At 41.9% G+C, this 22513-nt stretch overlaps 2 protein-coding genes and 1 long non-coding RNA gene across 10 annotated transcripts in view; 1 reads left to right on the forward strand and 2 right to left on the reverse strand.

The window, feature by feature from the left end:
* Window positions 1-5491: 5491 nt before the first annotated feature.
* Window positions 5492-18624, reverse strand: LOC308199643 (phospholipid scramblase 1-like). 8 transcript variants are annotated; one of them, XM_080604081.1, is made up of 10 exons: window positions 18123-18168; window positions 17410-17489; window positions 13979-14010; window positions 13083-13184; window positions 11058-11227; window positions 9980-10022; window positions 8660-8880; window positions 8041-8202; window positions 6860-7021; window positions 5492-5919 (listed from the first exon to the last, which is right to left on the reverse strand). In XM_080604081.1, the coding sequence occupies exons 3-10, from the start codon at window positions 13983-13985 to the stop codon at window positions 5860-5862; spliced, it is 927 nt and encodes a 308-aa protein (XP_080460207.1). In that variant the 5' UTR covers window positions 13986-14010; window positions 17410-17489; window positions 18123-18168; the 3' UTR covers window positions 5492-5859. The 8 variants fall into 8 exon arrangements, with proteins under 8 accessions (XP_080460207.1, XP_080460205.1, XP_080460203.1 ...); XM_080604079.1 differs by lacking the exons at window positions 17410-17489; window positions 18123-18168 and adding an exon at window positions 18518-18624; XM_080604077.1 differs by lacking the exons at window positions 17410-17489; window positions 18123-18168 and adding an exon at window positions 18318-18618.
* On the forward strand, window positions 18371-22470 carry LOC308199647. Its single transcript, XR_013954798.1, has 3 exons — window positions 18371-18505; window positions 19149-19261; window positions 20775-22470. It is a non-coding gene; the product is annotated as an uncharacterized lncRNA (long non-coding RNA).
* The window catches only part of PLSCR5 (phospholipid scramblase family member 5), a 154843-nt gene continuing 153659 nt past the window's right edge, over window positions 21330-22513 (reverse strand). Inside the window, exon 14 of the transcript XR_013954796.1 lies at window positions 21330-21464. The gene's annotated coding sequence lies outside the window, so the exon portion shown is untranslated. The remainder of the gene's footprint in view (window positions 21465-22513) is intronic.

Genomic DNA, 22513 nt, shown 5'->3' on the forward strand with positions numbered 1-22513 from the left:
GAAACTGGCTGCTCGTGGCTTGGACTGGCGTACGCTTTGTTGGGTTAAAAACTGGCTGGATGGCCAGGCCCAAAGAGTTGTGGTGAATGGAGCCAAATCCAGTTGGAGGCCGGTTACTAGTGGAGTCCCCCAGGGCTCAGTGCTGGGGCTGGTCTTCTTTAATATCTTTATCGATGACCTGGATGAGGGGATTGAGTGCACCCTCGGTAAGTTTGCAGATGACACCAAGTTAGGCGCGTGTGTCAATCTGCTCGAGGGAAGGAAGGCTCTGCAGGAGGATCTGGATAGGCTGGAGCGATGGGCTGAGGTCAACTCCATGAAGTTCAACAAGGCCAAGTGCCAGGTCGTGCATCTGGGACGTAACAACCCCAAGCAGTGCTACAGGCTGGGAGATGAGTGGTTGGAAAGCTGCCTGGCCGAGAAGGACCTGGGAGTACTGGTTGATAGGCAGCTGAATATGAGCCAGCAGTGTGCTCAGGTGGCCAAGAAGGCCAACAGCATCCTGGCTTGCATAAGAAGCAGTGTGGCCAGCAGGTCTAGGGAGGTGATTGTCCCCCTGTACTCGGCTCTGGTGAGGCCGCACCTCGAGTACTGTGTTCAGTTTTGGGCCCCTCGCTACAAGAAGGACATGGAGGTGCTCGAGAGAGTCCAGAGAAGGGCAACGAAGCTGGTGAGGGGCCTGGAGAACAAGTCTTACGAGGAGTGGCTGAGGGAGCTGGGGTTGTTTAGCCTGGAGAAGAGGAGGCTCAGGGGAGACCTCATCGCTCTCTACAGGTACCTAAAAGGAGGCTGTAGAGAGGTGGGGGTTGGTCTATTCTCCCACGTGCCTGGTGACAGGACGAGGGGGAATGGGCTAAAGTTGCGCCAGGGGAGGTTTAGGTTGGATGTTAGGAAGAACTTCTTTACTGAAAGGGTTGTTAGGCATTGGAACGGGCTGCCCAGGGAAGTGGTTGAGTCACCATCCCTGGAGGTCTTTAAAAGACGTTTAGATGTAGCCCTTAGTGATACGGTTTAGTGTAGGACTTGTTAGTGTTAGGGCTGAGGGTGGACTAGATGATCTTGGAGGTCTCTTCCAACCTAGACGATTCTGTGATTCTGTGATTCGATTCTGTGACATCCAGAGCCTTGGGGCGGGAGGGCAGCCCCAGCCTGGCTCACCTCTCCCTTGCCTGCTGCCCTGTGCACTTGCGGTCCTGGGGCTGCTCGGTCCCCGTCATGGCCACGCACACTGAAGCCACCTCATGTCTACAGGGTCAAATTCACCTCGGAGGTAAATCAGTGACATTAAACCAGCAATGAAACCAGCCTGTGTACTTTCATGGTCGTTCCTGTGATACATTAATAACTTTCTCGTTCTGCAGTAAATTATGTCAGAAATCATAATCCAATTCCAAATTCTTTCATTTACTAAGTCTAATGCAACTTCAAGTGCACTACACTGTATTTGGCTGGATTTCCTTAATCAATCATGGTTTAGCATACTTCCACATTCACCTTTTAATTCGCCTAGCGGTACGTAGCCGCATCGAGGCTCAGGATTTTGCAGCTTTGGTGGGAAAGCCCATCCAGCTTTCCACACGCATGTAGGGAAAACATACTTTGGAGACAGCGTAATCTGCGGTTCTTCCACCGAGAACAGCAGGACGACAGCTAGCGACAGCCGAGGGAAGCGAGGAGCGCAGGCCGCAGCAGCACAGGCGCCATCCCCGCGCTCGCAGTGCCACCTACCGCCCGCAGACCCCCGCATGGCGCCTGAGGAGCCGGGCACAGGCCTCAGCACCACGGTGGCTGCTCCTGCAATGTCCTCTGTGAACTTCCCCCTCCTTGCTGTCTTTAAAACACCGTGCTAAAAATAAAATGCAGAAAAAATATGGTAACGAACCTAAACCAAGTGATCTGTCAAGTATCTCTGTTGAACACAGGGTACAGGATCTCCAGAACAAAACCTGTATGGGTGTCTTTCGTGCAGATGACACACAGGTTTCTTCAAAATGATCATAGAAACAGGGATAGGAGCAATCCTGAGGAAATAAATAAATAAATATAAAAATCAAGATACCTTACATTTTATATATTACATGGAGGTTTGGGGTTTCTTCACTTTTTTTTTTTTTCCTCACCTTCTCTTCTACTCAGAACCAAACACTTGGAAACAACAGATCCACCGGCCCAAAGATTCACCATCATTTTTCTGCGTGCTGGGGAGGCAGGAGGCTCCTAGGAGAGAGCTTTGCTTTGTTTTACTTCAATATCACTGGCAGTAAACAATGTAACAGAAGAAAACAAGAGAGAATGGGAGGGGAAAAAGAGGGATAAGCCATAAGGAGAAGAAAAGAAGCTTCTTTCCAAAAGAAGCTTTATAGCCAAATAACCCAACAAAAACTTCAGGTGCTCAGTCTATTTGTTTGTGACTTGCACAAACAGGATACAACAAAAATTAGCTGTGGCCATCCAGAAGATATACAAGTAGCACGTAAGTCCAGAAGCAGCCTCTTGAAGCTTAGGGCCAAGCAAAGACTTAGCTGCCTGCCTTCTACCACAATACTATTTCCATAGTTTTGGAGGTGGAATGTAAAAAATGGAACCATGTGGAGTAATGCATCTGAATCCAGAGCGTTCTGATCTAGTATATAAGCATAGACTGTAGGAGCATGTATCATGAAAGCATACCCTTATACAGACTGATCTAAGACAACAGATCTCTCTAATAGCTGGCCTCTTCCCTCCACCCCAGAAGGGCTGCAGCTTTTTCTTTATTTCACTGGCCAGTTGTTATTTTGTTTTGCTTTAATACCTCTCACTCTAATGTATCACTAATTCCAAGATCAGGTCTCATTACATGATTGCTTTTTTTGACTGAAGTGGCTTCTTCATCTTGCCGCATAGTTTCCCCTCCATGCAGGAAGTCTCTGTTTCCTTCTCCTGATCATGAGAGCTTCCTTTATGTGTGAGCCCCTGGCTCTACAACTTCCACCCTGGCATCATCCACTTATCTTTAGCATTCAACAATTTCATAAGTATTTCTGTCACAAAGCATTAACATTCATATTCATACAATGCCCATTAGTAGCCAAACACTTAAGCCATACAATTCTATAATACATTCCCTTGAACAGACTTGATTTTTATCAATGCCCGTTTCCAATGAATTGCACACCTGCACTTAACAGTAAACAATCTAAGTTCCTCTAGAAAAGAGGACAAGCTCAGGAAAACCAACTGCTTTCCCCTCTCCTGAACCACCTTTATTGTTCAGTCCCTGCTCCTGCTGTCAGCTTTTCAGCTTTGGTGAAAGTTATTCTCATTAAGAAAACCAATACAAGGTATGTAAGGCACTTATGGGCTGGCCTTGGGTCTACAAAAGGACACTTTTTAAAAACTTCTCTGTTAGGAATACAGACAACTTTAGGAGACCAGCTGGAACATAATATACTTTAAAACGATGATACTCCTCATCTCCAGTTCGCAGTATTATTCTCTCTCGTCAATTAGCAGAAAAACAGTTTTGCAATTTTGCTTTGGTACTAAGGAAAGGGTAGGGATTTTTTTTTTTTTCTTTTCTTGCTTATAATTTTGGTTTCTGGGAAACTGAAATTAACCACACATTTTTTACCGAGAAACATTGTGTAAATTATGCCTTTCTCTGCCCTATATACCCTAGGGTTTCATTAAGTGACTATATCTCTTGTACAGCTGGAGATGAAAATCTTACAGGGATGATACAGATGGATAGGTCATTAACAGCACTAGAGAAATCCATCTGCAAATCTCACTCTATAAAGGTTTTATGTAACAGTTTTATCTAACTGAGGTGGAATTGAGTAACAGGCAGCACGCTAAAGGACTTCTCATGCTTTCCAAAGCCTGGATTTATGACTAGGGGGATAAATCATTGTATTGCTTACAGGCTGATGGATGAAAAGTGGGAATTTCTAGAGCCTGGTTATTTACTAAGTATGGAAGCTGTTATGGGTTCTCCAGAATGAAGAAAGACTGCTCAAAGAATGATCTGTTTTGCACTTAGCACAACCACTTTCAGAAATGCACAAGTGAATATAGATGCTTCCAGCAGCTCTTGAAAAATTTAAGGAGTAATAGTTTTTCAATTAAATATATTAGGAAAAGGTAAATGACTATGACAGTGGTAAGATACCATTTGGTTAACTAAAGAGTTATCCTATGGTAGCTTTAGTTAGGATTTCTCATGCAATATTTTCAGCGTCATGAGACATTGAAACAAGGCGAAAACTTCAGAGCTGTGGAACCTAGTATCAGAACTATTCAGGTGATGGAAAGCTCCCCTAGTCCAGGGGTCTCTGCATGCCTTCAAGACTCAAGATTATGGAATTTCTCCCCTGTTCTTATAGCAATTCTGGCAAACCTAAGAGGCTTAGCTCGTATTTCTTTCTTACTTACAATACATATTTTTCCTACATCTCGATGTGAAGCTGGACATTCACAACTATTTCCATTCTCAAATTCTTCTCTTACTGCTCTACAGAGATGTATGTGAATGTTTCTAATTTTGCATGCAGGCTGGGCTGATGGTGCTTTCAGGCCTCATGGAACAGCACAACTGTTCCCTAAGAACAGCACTGATTAACCAAAGCCTATCTCCAACAATCTTCAAAGACCACTATATTCAAGGAATTTTGTTGTTAGCAGCAGAAGTTAACCACAATGTGGCATAATAGACAATTTTAAAGAATTTTGTAACAGTATACATTGTTATCATGGGTTTATGCTATTCTAAGAACATCTAAGAGTCACAGTACATAGCAGCAATGACACTCCTCTGCTCTTTGACTGGCCAGGAGCCATCAATAAATTGAAAATCATGAACAAAAGAAATCTTTAACAAAATTAGAATACAACTCAAAATACTGGCAAGAACCTCTCCTTGTAGTTAGATCCCAAGAACTGCTATGCGCACATTCTTGTGTGAAGTTGCGGTAAGAAGCAGCGGCTTCTCCATTGCCTGCACTTTTAAATAAAGTTATAAATGACAAGATATAGATGTGCCATTTCATGCATCTGCTTTTGAAGTGGGATTGTTCTGTTTATTACTCCTGCACCATCATATCTACAGACTTGCAAACTGTGAAAACTATGGACTAAGTGACTGAAGAAACTGAAAAGAAAAACTACTTTTTCCTTGACTCAGGAAAAAAAAAAACAAAACACACACAAGGCAATTACTAGAGGATTATTAAATAGAAGCAACCACAGGCATTTATGTTTCCAGTCTCCTCTAACTTCTGTTGTTGAAAATCAAAACCTTAAGTTTTAAAACAGCGAAGGAAAATTAGGGAACTGTTACACTAAATGAGTCATATTTGACAGCTGATTCATCACAAGATTAATACAATTCTGCAATGATTTCTGATAGCTCTGTTGATTTTGAATACTTTGTTTTGACTGGATATACTTGATAAGCTGGAAACAACAATATAAACACCAAGCCAAAACTATCAAAGAAGGATACACAGGAAAAGATCAGGACCTCTTTATTAGGCTGACTGCTTATATTAATATTGAACAAAAAAAGTAGTCCTTTTTTTTTTTTTTAGGAATTACAATAAGAATTTTTAATAAACAATTCCAAATTTCTTGGAAAAAGGTTGCTATATATTGTTATACACTACAGTATTTATCTGTACAGGCAAAGGATGCTTATTTTAATACTACAAATAATATAATTAGATTACAAAAACAGAAGCTAGACAATAAAGCTCTTAGTTTACAGAAATATAATTAAAAGCACAAGATATACATTTTTCATATTCTCACGGGAGCTCTGCACTCCGCTGGAAAGCTGGGTGGTTTATTTTCTTCCTTCTAAATAAAAAGTTCTAGATTTCACTGCCACACTCCTGTTCGCTGTGGGTTATCACCAATACGCTCAAAAAACATGAAATCCTAAGAAGAAAACAAAAAGCAAACAAAAACAGTATTTTTAAAATCTGGTTCTTAGTTCATGGTTATTTTGCAAGATATTCAAAGCACCTTCCCCTCAGAAACCTGAGATGATGAGAAGCAGCTGGGGGTACCCCTCTCCAGCCCCTATCCCTGGGTGTCTTGTAGAGGTAAAAGGACATCCACAGAGAGAAAAAGAGGTGATGAAAGCTGCAGATGGAAAATTCAAATTATCACTAATGGAAATTATACTTCCTTAGGATTTCCATCCTGTCTTCCTTCAGCCTGACTCAGTATCTTCAATTTCACCTCAAACTGGAATCTATCATAATTGCCATTAACTTTAGTTCACAGAAGAGGAGGGGGAGAAGCACATTTTCTGTGCCTGGAGTCCTCATTCGTACTCACTACTCTTCATGCACATCATAGCACCCGAACACACACGGCTAAAGAAAACCTGGTTCATGAGCTGGGCTGTAAAAACTGGTGAGAACTTTCCAAACGCAGATGCTGTGTATGTACCTTTCCTCTCCGTCTCGAGCCCTGCCAACATGGAAACAATGCACTTTTGAAGTGATCTATTCTGGCTTTGGTTGAGTCTCTTGGCTACTGCTGATCTGCACTTTTCTGGTCTCACCATCCACATAAACATGCTTGTCTCTAAAAAGTCTGTAAAGCAGTCATCCTTTTACAGGATTTCTCAATCCCAACACATATGAAGCTGTTCTTAAATAGTTAGCACTTCATGTAGTCTAAAATAAGCTTATTATCTGAAATGCTTCTTTGTTGCACTCCCTCCAGGGTTAGCTTTACGCACAGGAAGTCCACAACAAACCCTCACTCACTTTGAGAAGCTCAGAGTCAAACTCTTTACCAATCACAGTTTGAACGCTGAGATGAAGAAGTCAATTCATATTCAAGGATTAGTAAATTAGAGACTTACGATAAGAAAGCAAGCGCCAATCATGACTGCCTTCATTTTTACATCAAGGTCCATTGGGAACGCAACTCCAAAGTTATCTGCATCTGTAAACGCTTCTTTCAAAAACCCAGTCCACTGCTTAGAAATCTTCCCAATGGTAGAAATCTCATCCAAAGTCTTCACCTAGTTTAATAAACAATTAAAAAAAAAACTGCAACAATTCCATCATTCACAATATTCCCAAATTATTTTCATTATAGATCTAATTGAAAGCTTTAAATTGTGTTATTTAAATTAATGCAGTCACTGAATGCAGCCATTTGTATAAAAAGACAACCCTGACTATCACAAAGTCATTCTGAATTAAGACATCTAATTCTAAATCTGACTGCAACATTCAACGTTTTAACAGTACTGGAGGACAGCTACTGCATGCAAGCACGCACACATCCCATTGGGAATGTTGTCTTTTAGCCGAGAGTGAATTAGTTTCTCCTGCCATACCTCAGGAATGGCTCAAGTGAAAAATCAAACAAATTACATTCTCCTGTTCCAAAGCAGAGGTTAACCCTTTTCCTGAAATTGTATCCTGTGTTCTGAATCGCGTGAAAGACTAATCCCCAAAATAAAATCATACTAAATTTGCTTTAGCAATGATTTGCTACATCACTTTAAACAATGCAGTAGACTAGTGTCTACTAGTTAATCTGGATGAAAATACTGATGCATCAATACCTTATTTTTAAATGAAAGTTGTAATTCTTCACTCATTCTAGTCAAGGTTTCAGCTGTAAATAATGTTCATTTACTTGTTACTGAATTATTATTGTATGATTGAATGAGTGGTTGCAGAAAGTCATTTTAATAAACAGCTGATACAACCGAGAATAACTTTTTTTTTTGTTAGGAACTAACATAATGGATTCAAAAGATTTTGCTTTAAATATATCTATTAAGAGATCTGTGTGCAATCACAAGGAATCAGATCATTGATGAGTGGCTTTAAGATGCCATTTCCGGAAATTTGGCTGGCTTATTTAGAATGATCTAGAGAAGTGAATTGATTTTATTGTATTAAATATTATGTTCTCCTTACTTAATACATACTACAGTACAGCTGACTGATAGTAAGCGAAGCAACAAACTATTGTCAAACTACTATTTGAAAGAAGATATATACGAACAATTTTTGCACTGCATACCTCAAAATTAACATCCTCACAACAGCTGCAGACAACACATGGGCCACTAATTTTCAGTACATCCATTCTTCTCTCATCTTGAATAGTGAACTTGGGTAGGCAGGGATGCCAGTTCTGGACAACGTAACCAACTGGTGTTCCTGGAGGTGCCTGAATTTCTATCTTCACAGGAGAAAGAAAACCCCCATGTGAAGCAGTTCATGCTTTGATATGTTTGTTAGACAAAATCCCACACTAACACGCAAACCAAGCACAGTTTATTTTTCCACAACAATCCAGCTTTCCAATGAAGCTGCATGGGTTTTTCTGTGAGTGTTTTAAAAAAACTACAAAACTGCAAATCCAAATGCAACTTCTGCCCTCACTGAAAGCAGGAGCATACACCTAAGGCTATAGAACATACAAGCTATGTGTCTGCAGTGGAAAGATCAAAGTCTAGTAAAGGAAATACTCTGGACATCCTGAAAGCATTCAGTGAATACCTCACAGAATGCAGCTACTACAAACCCATCAGTAAAAGCTCTGAGTAGGCTCAGATTTGAGGCCTCAGAAGTTTCAACATCCCATAATTATTAACAGGAAAAACAAAATCATCCCTTATACTGAGGGAGCAACTCACCTCCTGTAAGCAGCAGGGGAAACAACACGACGAACACCTCAGGGGTCTCTGCAGTGTTATCACCTCACGACCCAGATTGTCCATAATCCGTATGGTGAAAGGTCGTGATGGCCCACAGCAGTTCCTTGTACAGCAGTCAGTGTCCTCTACCGCAAAATACACCCTTTGCCCCAACGTATTCTTGATTTCGTATTTGTTGTTTGATTCAAATCCAAGGAAAACTGAAAAACAATAACAAAACTGTTAATTCCTTAGGTGTGTCTATGTGAAAAACAGTAAGAAAAGCCACCATGCTACTCCTACACTACTGTTTGGGAAGGCCTCATTCAGAGTCTGTCAGAGGCAGCTACTGGCAAAGGGCCCTCAAGCAGGCCAGCCCCACAGAGAATTTCAGTGAGGACAAGCCACCGTGAACACGGCAACATAGAAAGAGCACAGGAATGTCCGTCAGCTCCCCTCCTACCAGACATGGGCCCCCCACACTGCCAGAGTGAGCACTGCCACTCTAAGTCACATGGCATGGAAGGTTCTTAGGGAAGAGCTGAAGGTGTGAAAATTAGGAGGACTTTTAAGTTTAGTGGTGAAGCAAGAAAAGGGCTCCAGAGGGCATGAATATGTTCAGAATGAGAAAGCCAAGAAAAGGCCTCACAGTCAAGATTCACAGCAGCACAAATAGAAAATAGCAAGAGCCAGGGCTGAAATTTTGATTAATTTCTCCAACAAATAAGAGTACCCTTGAAGCATTATAGAAAGCAAAAGCAGCAGCATTAGGTGTCAGCTGAGACGGAAGGTCCATTTCATTTCTTCTGTTTGAAAGACACTGATAACACGACTTTGATATTCTTAAAGCGAACAGAATGACAGGAGCAGAAGGAAAGTAGTTCAATTCACTAAAAGAGCAAGATTGCCTGGAAATGCAATTGGAGCAGCATGCCAGCCCAATGGATTACATGGGGTAAGAGGAGACATAAAAAGATCTTTAAGTAGGGAAGAGAGGAAAGCTGAGATCAAGAATAAATAGCATGGGAGATTAGTGATTTCAGCTATAACTGGTTACAAAGATTACTCAGTTGCATTGCTGTGTATCTTTTAAGCTATAGAACCAGTTTAAAATCTTTTTCTACCCTCCTGTTTCCTTCTTCCCTCCTCTCCTCCACAAGTTCTGTGGGAATTAAGACAGGTAAGAGGCAGGAAAGAGAGACGGAGCAATCCATGAAAGGATCTATTTTAAATAAGTAGCGTCAAAGAAAGTCTAAACTTTAGAGTTTTTGGGACTCTTAGATTTAAATATTTCCTCTGCGATAAACACTTTTCACTTACTCTCAAGAAGTTCGGTTTGCTGATGAATTAGTATCTGGTCAATCTGTTCATGGTTGAAAAATGAAACAGAATAAACAGTTAACAAGTTATAACTAAGAGAAATCTAGTTTTAAGAAGCATTGTTGATGTTTTTTTCAGAATGTAGATTTATGGAGCAACACATTTCCTAAAGACGGATCATCTACTAGCAAAGCTATGGACATGGCTCACATCCTCCCTGTCCTGTCCTCTGTCAGTAGAGCAGAACAGTGTTTCAGAGCACCACAGAAATGGTAAGAGCTGTACCCAAGCTGGTCTGGTTACAAGCACACAGGATGAACATGCCTGTGTTCCTTTCAGGACTTGGTGTAGCTCAGTATTGCTACAGAGGCTGACGTATCCCCGCACACCACACATCCCAGATAGCTACGTCAGGAATTTGTACAGAGAGAAGCAGGAGTCACCAGCATGAAATTCAGAAATTTTAGAGCAGAAGCTCAGCTACTGCTCAGCTCTGAGTGAAACTCAGGAAGCTTTTTTTTTTCCCCCCTTTAGAGCAATTTGCAAAACTGGCAATATATTGGTATTAAGTTCCCAGTAATAAGACAAAGTGTGCTTTTACAGTACGAGAGTGTATCCTGTGATGTATCCTGCAACATGGGAGCAATTCTCATTTTGCTACTAACATTCTCTAAGTTTGTGAAGCTTGACTAGTGTCTGAGAAAGCATCACGCGGAAAAGTAAGCACCTCTAAGGTGCTTCAGGTACCCACATTATGTGTATCTGTTCTAAACACCTTGCCAAATCGCATTACTTCTCACGAACAGTAGCTTTAGAAACAGGAAAGATGTATAATACATCCAAGCCCCCTACCCTTCAGCATCTCACTTGGCAGGAGCACAGGTACCCCATAACGTGCTCTGGCCATAACAGGCACCTTCATATTCAAAAGTGCATCACTCACATTACAAAAGGCCTTACTTAGCAGCCCAAAAGACAGATGCAACAAAGGCAGGTGTGTTCTTTAGCTTTCCCACAGATGTAGGCTGCTTCTCAGGTGACCATCTGTTCCCTGGGGAAGAAGGAAGGCTGCAGGTACCTGTGTGAGGTATTCCAGCCCAGGAGGGCAGTTGGGAGGAGGAGGAGGGATGGGCATCCAGATTGTCCCATCCTTGGCGGTGGGCTGGTTCTGGATGGGTGGACCACCCAGACCAGGTGGGCCTCCCATGGGCTGTGACTGGAAACCATAGGGCCCTGCTCCAGCACCACCTAAGTGTAAGGAGAGATACAGTTAGGAAACTTAGGTCTTGCTGCACCATGGATCTTCAAAAAGACTTGTTTACTTTTCTGAAGCATGAAGATCCTCAGATCCAAGGAAGTCATGATGGACAGGAATGTTCTAATCCCTCCAGACAAAAACAAGTTAAATAAATAAATGTGTTACTCTTGTATATAGCAGAAATTTTATTCATGCAAAAATAAATAAATAAATAAATAAGATTATTTCTAAGTAAAGACAACACAATACATTACAATACAGGAAAAGTATTTGCTCAATAGACAACTTGTAAATATCAGAGGAATTTTAAGACAGAATTTTCCTAGAATAACACCTTCTACTTCCGTGATAAGAAACATCCTTTCAGCAAAATTCACCTCCAGCTTAAAACTAAATGAGTGGGATCCAAAACTAGTACATTTCCACTTGTTGAATGGATTCTCACCCGAAACTCGGGAAATCCACAACTCCCTCGTGCAGGAGGTACACAGCAAAGAAGGAAAAAACCCCAGGGCATACGAGGGCCAAGGCAGCGCTCTCCAAGCCACGCTCCTGCAGCAGACCCCAGTCATGTAAGCACCCAGCCCCGCAGATGGCGCCCGCAGCACGGAACGGCCCTGGCGGCTGCATCCCCTGCAGCTGGGGCAGCTGACGCTGCTGTTACTGGAAGTTATGAAACAGGAACTGTAGATTTTCCCTACCCAGTAGACAGATAAGACCTTCAATCAGATGCAGAGGAATTTTGTATTTTACTCAGAAGCACACAGAAACAAGTAGAAACCACCAAGAACACTTTTGCAGAGCTGTACAAAGACAACTAATTCGAGATGCTGACTCATAGATTTACCTTTAGCACCAGTAGTTCAGCACCAATGTTTCATACTACGTTATAAAACATGGGCTGTTATATGTGGAAGATGATGCTGTGGCCATAAGCCAGGTGATGAACAGAGCAGTGGCTTAAAGCTTGTAGCCAGCAGGAACACTCACCCCAGGTGAGGATCCACCCTTACGAAACACTCCCTCGTACATCTGAGCACAGGCCTTGCACACACACTGACTGCCATTGTTTAAGTGTATGTGCGCAATTATTTGGAACAAAAATATGCTCCCCTGACCTTTGTAGTACAGGTAGCACCAGCTCTTTCCTTGCTGAAGGCTAGCTGAACTTGGAGAACTCAGATTTCCTTGCTACAAGACACGCAAGATTTAACTTATGTACAACACAGAAACCTAAGCCAAACATTTTGCACTTTATCCATAACTTACGCTTTGAGAGCTTGACTGTTAGATGTTGCTCATTGTGATTTGGTTCTTCAGAAAACAGTTAGATGCCAGGACATGAGAAACTATTTACAAGTGCTGTGTTTTGAACGTGGAACATAAGATAGAAAAAGTGGAAAGGAAATGAAAGTGTACATGCAAAGTACAGCAAAAGGGTAGGAAACAGGAACAGGATCCACATGACCAGGAGAACTGTGAAAGGAAAATCCAGTTCATTTTTCTTCAGAAATCCAGAACTAACATTTTAATTTAAAAAATCTGATAATCAGCAAGAAGCTGCCATACATTAGTTGCTTTGCACCAGTGACACCTCCCTAACAAACTCCCACTGGTGACCAGTGAGGAATAACATCCAGCATTTTAAACTTCCGCTGCTGGCACTGCTCAGCACACACTAACACCAAGAAGGAAAGAGTAAGACTTTGAGCAAAATAGAAGTTACTAGAAACTCTACAGAATTAATATCAGAAAAGTAAATCAAAGATGGTTGCTCTGGTGAAACCTCCTGCTCCCCATGCTTATCTCCTAACGAAATAGCAGATCTGTAGCCAAGCAACCTACCTTGGAAATTCCCAGGTGCATACTCCGGGTAGCCATAGGGGACCTGATTTCCCTGTGCATAGCCAACATTTGCAAATCCAGGTGCCAGTGCAGGGTTATGTGCTGGAAGAATGCAACATATATTTTGAGTATTGCTCATTTCCTCCTACACATAGGGGGAAAGATCCCCAAGCTGTCGCCTTCTTCAAAGTAGATGTATAAAAATTAAGCTATTTTCTGAATAGCAAAAACTATATAATAAGCTTGTATTTTATGCAAAATATGTGTATTAAAGCATAGCATGACTTAAGAGTTCTGACCCTTAAAGTGCAGAAAAAAGACGGGCATTACACTTGATGTCATCATGTCACACTATCACAGAACCATTTCAGTCTGGAAGGGATCTCTGGAAGTCACCTAAAGCCCAGACAAGCAGGGTCAGCTCACTTGCTGTCTGGATCAGAGGGGCCTTGTTCATTTATATTCACAAGAAGGCTCTAATGCAAAAAAACTGGCAGCAAACTGACAGGCTGCACTCCTGTACAGAACAGACTGGTTAATGAGCCATTCTTCACTACATAAAACATTTTCTCCCAAGTTCTCTAGCCTGTAACATGCTAACTCATCACCAGCTGACTCAGAGTTATGGATTAAGTAACAAGGTCAGCTTGTACGCAGAAGTAGCCTGCATTTCAATACGATTAATTAATTTATTTTTTACTAAACCTCAGAAATTAAGATTTTAAAATGTAAGCTATATACTTTGTAAATTATTAAATTTTAAAATTTAAATCATTCAAACATCTACCATAAGTTAGGCAAACTTATAGCTAAGCTAATATTGCTTGAACATCCCTGAAGAAACCATATTATCTTTGATATGACAAAAGACGACATTTGGTTTATATTTTACTCACCTTGCATTGCTGGAGATCTGCTTATAACTGTTCTGCAAAACAAAATATATATTTATTATTTTTTGAATGAATTACTTTTGTGTGATGTTACACAGTTTTAAATTAGTGATCAAAGATATTTGCATGTCTAAATTATATGGGACAGATTAATTATAAATACAAGCTAAAATAACTTTAAATATCTCAGCTTCCTTCTAGGTCAAGCCTCTACCACAAAATTAATCTGAATTATCTTTGCCTGCTGCCTTCATGCTTTGTGTATCCTGAAATCGTCCTCAACTCAGCGGAAAGCATCAGGATGTACAGTTATTTCATTGCAGTGCAGGACTACATTGTGCAACTATGCAAAACCACCAGGCAACTCATATGAACAAATGGAACAGTAATTTCAGAGCAACTACTTTCATTATTGATATGGACTACAAAACCTGCTTGGGTAAAACCTGAAGCAGCTGTGACACCTGTCACCTACTCAGCTGATGCTATTCCACTTCTGAAGTGGTACTATCAAGTATCACATATGAATTTTTTTTTTTGTCTCCACACATAATAAGAGGTGGGCTTGCACAGGCAAATGGGTATCCACAGCAGAATGCCAGGAGGAAAAGGGCCAGCTGCTTGTCTTTTTCTTTCTACTCTTCCGGGGTCTCCAAAAGGAGTTAAAAAAAAAATACAGTAAAACCTAGTAATATATTTTGTCTGTTACAGTTCATCCAATTATTTCAGTTCAGCAGAGATGCTCATCCAAAGCTGGGAATTAAACTGAAACTGAAAAGAGTTCCTTCCTGCTTCTGACTCCCACAGCAAAAGCTGTATCCAGGAGGATGAATGGTTGTGAGATGATATGGCACCCAGCTCACTTGCCAGCTTTCACACAACGTCCTCTTTGTTTAATAATTAGTTTTAAAAGTGTTCTTTTTTAATATCCTTTATCTTCTGTACTAGCATACCTTACTAACAAAAATATCACACTGTTTTATGTATTTTGATTCTAGTCCCATATGAATAACGTTTTAAAAAAATAGTAATATAAAATGATTTGATATTATGCATCTAATCTAAAAAGGAAAGAAAAAAACACTGAAAGAACACATTCAAAGTATGTAACTTAAACCTTGTTCTTGCTGTTGATAATCTAGTGTGGCATGTTTAATGTATGTCCATATTAAAACATGGTGACAAAACTTCTGGCTTGTAGGAATATGCAAATTCAAGATGATTTAAAAAAATGTTATTTTAACTAGCAAAAGATCAGTTTATCAGTTTACACTGTGAGACGTTCCATGTACTTGAATTTCAGTGAAACATTAAGAATTACAACTGAACCCTTTCATAAAGGGCAAATAGGGTCAGAATCATATGATTTATTTTACAGCCATTCATACACTCCTCTGTGCAATATATGATTCAGAAAATGTTGAAATGTGCTCTACAGATAGCAAAGCAATAAAGACTTTACAGAGCTCAACCCCCATTTCATCCAACATGATGCTAAAGAGATATTTTTAACATAATTCTCTTTTCTTCTATTGCTTTTTATTGACTCCTTCTACGGCTCTTGATTCAGCCACCAAGATTAACACAACACTGTCAGTCACACCTTCCTTTTCATCCAACTAGTTTAAAAAGATTGTGAAACAAACAAACAAAAAAAATCTGAAGTACCAAAGGAACAAGGAACAAAAACTTGTTTTTCTCTGCCATTATATTACACGACTTATTGTTCAGCCACCTTCTTACGTACAGGGAAATTCCCAACTAGTGAAGAAAATGTAGCAACAGGCAAAAGGCAATTGCGCCATTGAAAAAAATGTCTTGGTCCCTAGCTGCCTCGGTTACGTAGAGCAACGTAAGATCAGTGATTCAAAGCCTACATTTTCATTTTGGTTTAATAAAGAGCTTTACATGCTGCTGTGTGGTACTAGCTCTAGTAGCAGTTTTTAAATAAATATAGGCAGCAACCACTGAAACGTATTTACAGAGCAGAGAAAAGTAAAAGTACTTTGCTAATACAAGAGAAGGAAGAATGCTAGTTCTTTGTAATGGAGATAAAATTCCACAGACTTAAAAGAAAGTTTCAGCAAATAGATAGCCATCACTGAATTAATTTTGGTTTATACCAATATACCAACAAAAACAGTAGCTGCATGAATCCCTTATGCTGTGCTGGCCACATGCAGCAACCTGCATTCAGGACATAAATCCAGAGCAAGATCCACTGGAGGCAGTAGCCTGGCTCCAGCATCCCAGCAGCAGGAACTGCGTATCTTTGCGTTCATTTCCTGAAAAGCCTAAAGGCCTGAAAGAACCTGATGTCCCAAATGACCTTTAAACATTCCCAACCTAAATTACGCTACAATTATAAGGGTCCTTCAAATGCCATGGTACCACCTGAGGCACCTGTTGCTCACACACATCCCCATGGGAGGGCAGGCAAGGAGGGGACCTGGCTGGGGCTCCAGCACCCACCTGCTGGGGCTATTCTGGGCCAGGGTTAGGGAAGGGAACACATGCCGGGAAAAGCCTCACCACTCTGCTCAAGCTTTGTCCTGTTTTGGCTGAGATTCCCGTAGTAACTTACAGCTTGGGCCTCACAGGAGATATAAATATCCTCCCCCTGCCAGAGGGGTTACGTTTCTCAGTTCAGCTTTACCCAGGGAAAAGCAGAAGCCACTTCCCTGACAGGAAGCAAGTAGTGGGAAAACCAAGAGCGCTTCTCGCAAAGCAGCTGCCCCAGTAGCAGCCCTTAGGAAATGCCATCTCTGGACAACCTGGCTGCCGGCTGCCTCTCCCAGCACAGCCAGCACCGCCACCTCAGCGTCAAACACGAGTGACAGGGCCCAGCCACCCCACAAACAGACCGCTCCTTCGGGGGCCCACAGCAGTGCACTGCCAGGACACCAGCCCCAAGCCCCACACGTGCCTCAGCACTTGCGAGATGAAGGGGCCCAGGAGGCCTCGCTCGCGATACCTCAAGCGCTGCGCTGTCTAGGGTCAGTGCCGCCCGTCCTCCTCCACACCCTGGGGAGATCTCAGGCTCTTCCTTCCGCTCTCAGAGCTCACACTGAAGTGCTGCAACAGCCCAAAGGCAGCACACACCCAACCAGCTCCTTGCTTTCCTGCAGTGTTACTCTAACAGGCACAGAAGCAGCCTTCAGCAGCACCCAGGTGCGAGGCACAGCAGCTTTCCCTCCCCACGAGGTCTGAGACCAAGTACCTAAGGGTCAGCCAAAACCTTCTAGAAAGGCAGTTAAGGAAATGCAGGTTCTGAACAAAACTGGAACAAAACAGTTCCAGTTCAGAGAACAACAGAAAGGGAACAACAGCCTGAGGCTGTTGTTCCTTTTTAATGGACGGCAGAACACCCATAGTTCATTTTCAGGTTTTAAGAACTGCATCACACAGCTTCTCATTTTCCAGAGCTCACTTACCCTGATACACGTCTGTAGCTAGGCTGCAACTAATTTAGAGACATCTTAATTCACTTAACTGCAGAGCTTCCGCTTTTTATCTGGAAAACAATGCTGGCTTCATTCATGACCACCACTTTCATTTCTTACCCTGCTGCATAAGAGACTGCCGTGAGCACACTAACACAAGCCCCTAAGCACTAACGTCATGCACAGCGTCACTTAAATACCAAAACAGGCCCTTCCTGAGAAGGTTTACGATTTGAAAAACAGAATGCTGAATACCTGTAAAGCACACGTTAGTTCACCCTAGGTAGCTCTATGGTACTTTTTTGATAACCGTGTTCGACTAACCAAACCCTGGATTTAACCCCAACTCTAGAAACACAGCATACTTAAAAAAATCATCCGGGTGATGGAATTAAAAACTGTTTCCCGTTGAAGTTACCGAAACAGCCCGTCCGGAAGGCAGGGCGCAGCGATCAGCCTGGCCCCTTGCGGACCCCAACCCTAAGGGCCGGCAGCGCCAGCACCGGGGCAGCGCCGAGCCGAGCCGAGCCGTGCCGAGCCCCTGCGACCACCACCGCCCGAGCCGTGCCTGCCACTCGCAGCTCGCCCAAGCGGCCATCAGCAAGACGTTTCCGTAACCCCCTCCCCATAATCTGCAAGCAGGAGGGGTGCTTCGCCACCTCTAACAACTAGCTACCGCAAAAGAGAGGCATTTTGTCACTCACGGCGCAATCCCCGAATAGCCAAACGTGGCCATCCTGACCATTCCCGTCCCTGTGACGGAAGCCCAGAAACCTTACAGGAGCCCCTAGAACAAACCCCACGCGGTGGGCACACGCTCACCTCCCCAGGAGACCCCACCCCTCCCGCACCAGTCCCCGCTCCGTTCCTCGTCGCCGCAGCGCAGCACCCGGCCCTACCCGGCCTTGCTCGGCCCTACCCAGTCCCCCGGAGCGGAGCGGGAGCGGGCGGGGAACGCCGCCGCCCCCGGGGCCGGCAGGGGCGGGGAGGGAGCGGAGCCTGGCCGCGGTGTCGCGTTCGTGCGTCAGGGGCAGCCCCCGGCAGCCCCCGCCCGGCCTCAGCCCTCCGCTGGCGGCGGAACGGAAGGGCAAGTATTTACTGAAGTGAAGGGCCGCTGTAGTTCCAGAAGGTTTTCTTGCAAAGGCAGAAATTTAAGGTGGCAGCAGCTCTCTGGGCTTAACTCAAACAACACGTGCTCTGACGTTAAGGAGGGTTGGCTCTCCGGTCCTGCGCGTGTAGGTGTTGGCTTTTACATGCGGATCAAATGCTTACTCACGGTCAGCTACAAGCCTAAAAAGCATATCCTAGGCTTCCCATGGTGTTAACAAGATCACGTCCTGCCAACACATTTTCTAGTAATACCTAAATGCTCAGCAAAGACAGCTGGTTTCTCATAAATACATATCACAATGGGAAAAAAATAATCACTAAAACATGTTTGATTAGTGCTTACCCTGAAACACTATTTCTGAAAGATTTCCTGAAAACATATTTTATATATATAGGTTTTGCTTGTATTTTATTTTATTTGTATTTATTTCTATTTTATTTATGATTACCTTGCCTTTGGTTCATTCTAATGCCTGACACTATCATAGTACTTACCAATAGAATGGCACTAGTTGGAGAAATACTGGATAGTGCCATGGATTCATAACGCTTGAGGAAACACTGTTTTTAAGTCTGAAATGGTCCAAAGTTTCTAAAAAGTCTCTCGTCTCTTTTTCAAGCTGTTTTATTTCAAGAACATTTGCCTCTGGATAGCTCCCCCAAAAATGAGTCTTACAAAGAGGCAGCTTCATGATGCAGACTCCAGATGCAGAACATGATTGCGAGAAATATGGTAAGGAAAGGGGGCCCCGTATTATATTAGGCCAAGCAGGACAGAGAACACTTTAATTTCAAAACTGCCTGAATACAAACAGATTTTGTGGGTGGACCAAAATTTACTGTACTTTCCTGTTTCCATGTAAAGTCTGTGGAGCCACACAGACTTTAATCCGTTAACAGCCCATCAGTGATGAAGCATGCCAAGGCCCAAAAAGAGTACCAGGAGAGCTGCTGGTGGTCCCTCATGTAAGAGCACATGGAGTTTGGGACCCAAAGGCCTACCATACCTATGTATGTGTATATATATAATATATGATTTTTATATTTTTATATATTATTTATATAGATAACACGTATAAAAGACATTTATATTTCATCAAAAGTGTCCCATTTGGTGGATGAGGTCAGACTGAGACAGGGAAGTGTTAAATCCTTCACTTACAGCTCAGCTTTTTATTGGAAAGGCTGCGTTATCAAAAAACATATTACAAGTATTTTCAGGTTAAAGATTATTAAAAGATGCAGTGAACATAAATGTCACCTAGATAAACCATGGATATATTTAAGTGAAATGCCTGATTTTATAAGGGTCATAGTAGATTTATGTCAACGATAATCACGTTATATTTCAGTGTTACAGATAAACTAGTAAAACATATTGCAGAGGATCAGCTTGCAGAGACATTTCTTTACATGCCATTTAAGATTTACATGGAAGTCCTATTGTTTACAAATGTGTAGTCTATTTTTACTGTAATGGATTGTTATTTACATATTAATGACATCTTACTATTTAAATTCCAGATTTTTTTCTAACATCTTACAGAGAATAACAAAATATTTTCCTAAGCTTTAAATCTAATACTGAATTATCCTACTAGTTTCTTTAATGTTTTTGATTTCCAAGTCATTCAGTGAACATTATAAATTGAACTTTTTTTTTTTTTTAAGTATTAGTTTAATAAAAGTATTAAGGACTTTTAGGGACTTCTAAACTTCTGTTCTTATTGTTGAAAGTCATTCGGAAGACTGGGTATTATTACATGTATAATGTGTACAGGTGGAGGTAAAAAATAATGAGATACAATATCTAAGCCTTATTTTCAGGATAGCAGAATTATAATAATAATAATAATAATAAAAACCATTCCTATAAAACATAGCTGTCAAAAAAGTCAGAAAAAAATATATTAGGCTGAGAAAGTATATTGCTTAATTCCTTGAATGCCTGGAAGCAATCTTGTTATTAAGTGAAATAGTGGAAGACCTTTAACTGAAATACAAAGTATTTCACCTCATGAAATCCCAGTCTTCTCGGATTAGTTTTCACACAGTTTTTGAAACAACAGACATTTCCTCTTAGTGACTGTTAGTTTTACACAAAATTTCTGTTTAGAGACCTTTACTCACAGATAATTCAGTAAGAAAATACTTAATATGTATCAACAAGTAGAAAGTGCTTTAAATTCCAGTCTTATTATCTGAATCATAGCTCTTGTAATATGATTCAAATGCATTTTTTGCAGTGTGTGAAGATGCAAGCCAAGGCATTAGGTGGCTATGGAGCAGTTGGCAGCTAGGCCTCAAGTACAGCAACATGAGGCTGCTCAGCTTGCACATCTCCATGCCAAGCCACCATCTTGTCTCTGGGCCTCTTGAGAGAGTCTGAACCTCCCCTTTGTGGCGGAGGGCGTTATGGCACTCCTGGAGAAGATTATTGGTTTTGGTTCATCCAAGAGGGATCCAGTCCATGCTGCTCCAGTGGTGTGACCTGAGACAGCTGTGCCACGCACACCACGGTGTGGTTTGCTACAAAAACACATCCAGGCTGCAGTGCTGATGGAGCTGCTCAGTCTCCCTGATACCATCAGAGCTGGCCCAGGATGTCAACGCTAAGTATTTGAAAACTTGCATACATCTGGAAAAGTTGTAGGAACTTTTTCGGATTGCAGCAATTGCAGCAAAGTCAACCTTGTAGTAAAACTCAGCAGCAAGGAGCACTATCCATTCGGTGAGCAGCCTCTGCCTGTCCCAGCTCTGCCTCCTTGAGCCGGAGCCCCACACGTGAGCAGTGCTGGGGCAAGGAGCGCTCATTCGGCCTTCAGCTTCTGCCTGCAGTCACGCCAAGCCCCAAGAAGAGAGAGCTCTCAGTCACATTACGATGATGTTGATATTAAAGTGTATGTTGTTTACAGATCCACATTACTTAACATTCACTTAAAAAACAAAACAAACAAAACAAAATTTTTATCAAAATGTATTACTCTGCTTCAATAGAAAAAGAAACACAACCCAAACCTAACAACATCTACTCCTTCAAAGTCTTTCTTTTTCTCTGTCCTGGTTTCAACTGGGATAGAGTTAATTTGCTTTACTGTAGCTGATATGGTGCTGTTTGGGATTTAGGGTGAAAATAATGTCAACAACAACGATGTTTTAATTGCTACTTAGCAGTGCTTACACTATGTCAAGGACTTTTGGCTTCTCATGCAGCCATGCCAATGAGGAGGCTGGGGGTGCACCATGAGCTGGGAGGGGACAGAATCAGGACAGCTGACCCAAGCTGGCCAATGTCCCACACCATGTGGCATCATGCTGAACAATAAAATGGGGGGAGTTGGCCAGGGTGGGGTGGCTGCTGCCGCTTGGGGACTGGCTGGGCATCAGTTGGCTGGTAGTGAGTAATTCTGTTGTGCATCTCTTGTGGTTTTGTTTGTTTAATTCTAGTTTTCTTCCCTTTCTTATTAAACTGTCCTTATCTCAACTCACAAGTTCTCACACTTCTACCTTTTTCCAGTGCTCTCCCCCATCCCGCTATGCAAGAGTGAGTGAATGGCTGTGTGGTGCTTAGCTGCCTGCCACAACATGCTCTCCCAGAGATAAAGGGCTGAAAGGACATTGTATAGCTGATTGTAAAATGAAAACAAAAACAAAAACAACCAACCCTAACGCTTAGCTTTTCTCCTTATATTTACATTTTTCTATCTCCAAACGCAGAATATTTTCCCCCCATCCATCAAAGGTTTGAACCACAAAATTCAAGCAGTACAATAAATATTTAAATTGTGATCAATTTGAATTATAATTGACTTTTTCGGTAACTATACTTCTAGCTACACACTCATTTTTATCCATGGAATACATGGTTACATATATAAGTACAGGTGTTAACCCCAAGCTTTGTGTCCACATCAAAAGGGCAATAAATGATATTTGAAATAATTTTACTTTGCTTTTAAGGCACCACCTCAGAGGGAAAATAAAC

The sequence above is a fragment of the Anser brachyrhynchus genome (assembly GCF_964034855.1).
Source record: "Anser brachyrhynchus genome assembly, chromosome: 9".
NCBI classification, from domain to species: Eukaryota; Metazoa; Chordata; class Aves; order Anseriformes; family Anatidae; genus Anser; species Anser brachyrhynchus.

Coding starts and splice junctions, on each gene's coding strand:
- LOC308199643 (XM_080604075.1), bottom strand. CDS start 18,163: ATGGTCAGGATGGCCACGTTTGGCTATTCGGGGATTGCGCC. Junction 11,228..13,082: donor TGCACCTGGGAATTTCCAAG/GTAGGTTGCTTG, acceptor CCTTACACTTAG/GTGGTGCTGGAGCAGGGCCC. Junction 10,023..11,057: donor GGCTGGAATACCTCACACAG/GTACCTGCAGCC, acceptor AACCATGAACAG/ATTGACCAGATACTAATTCA.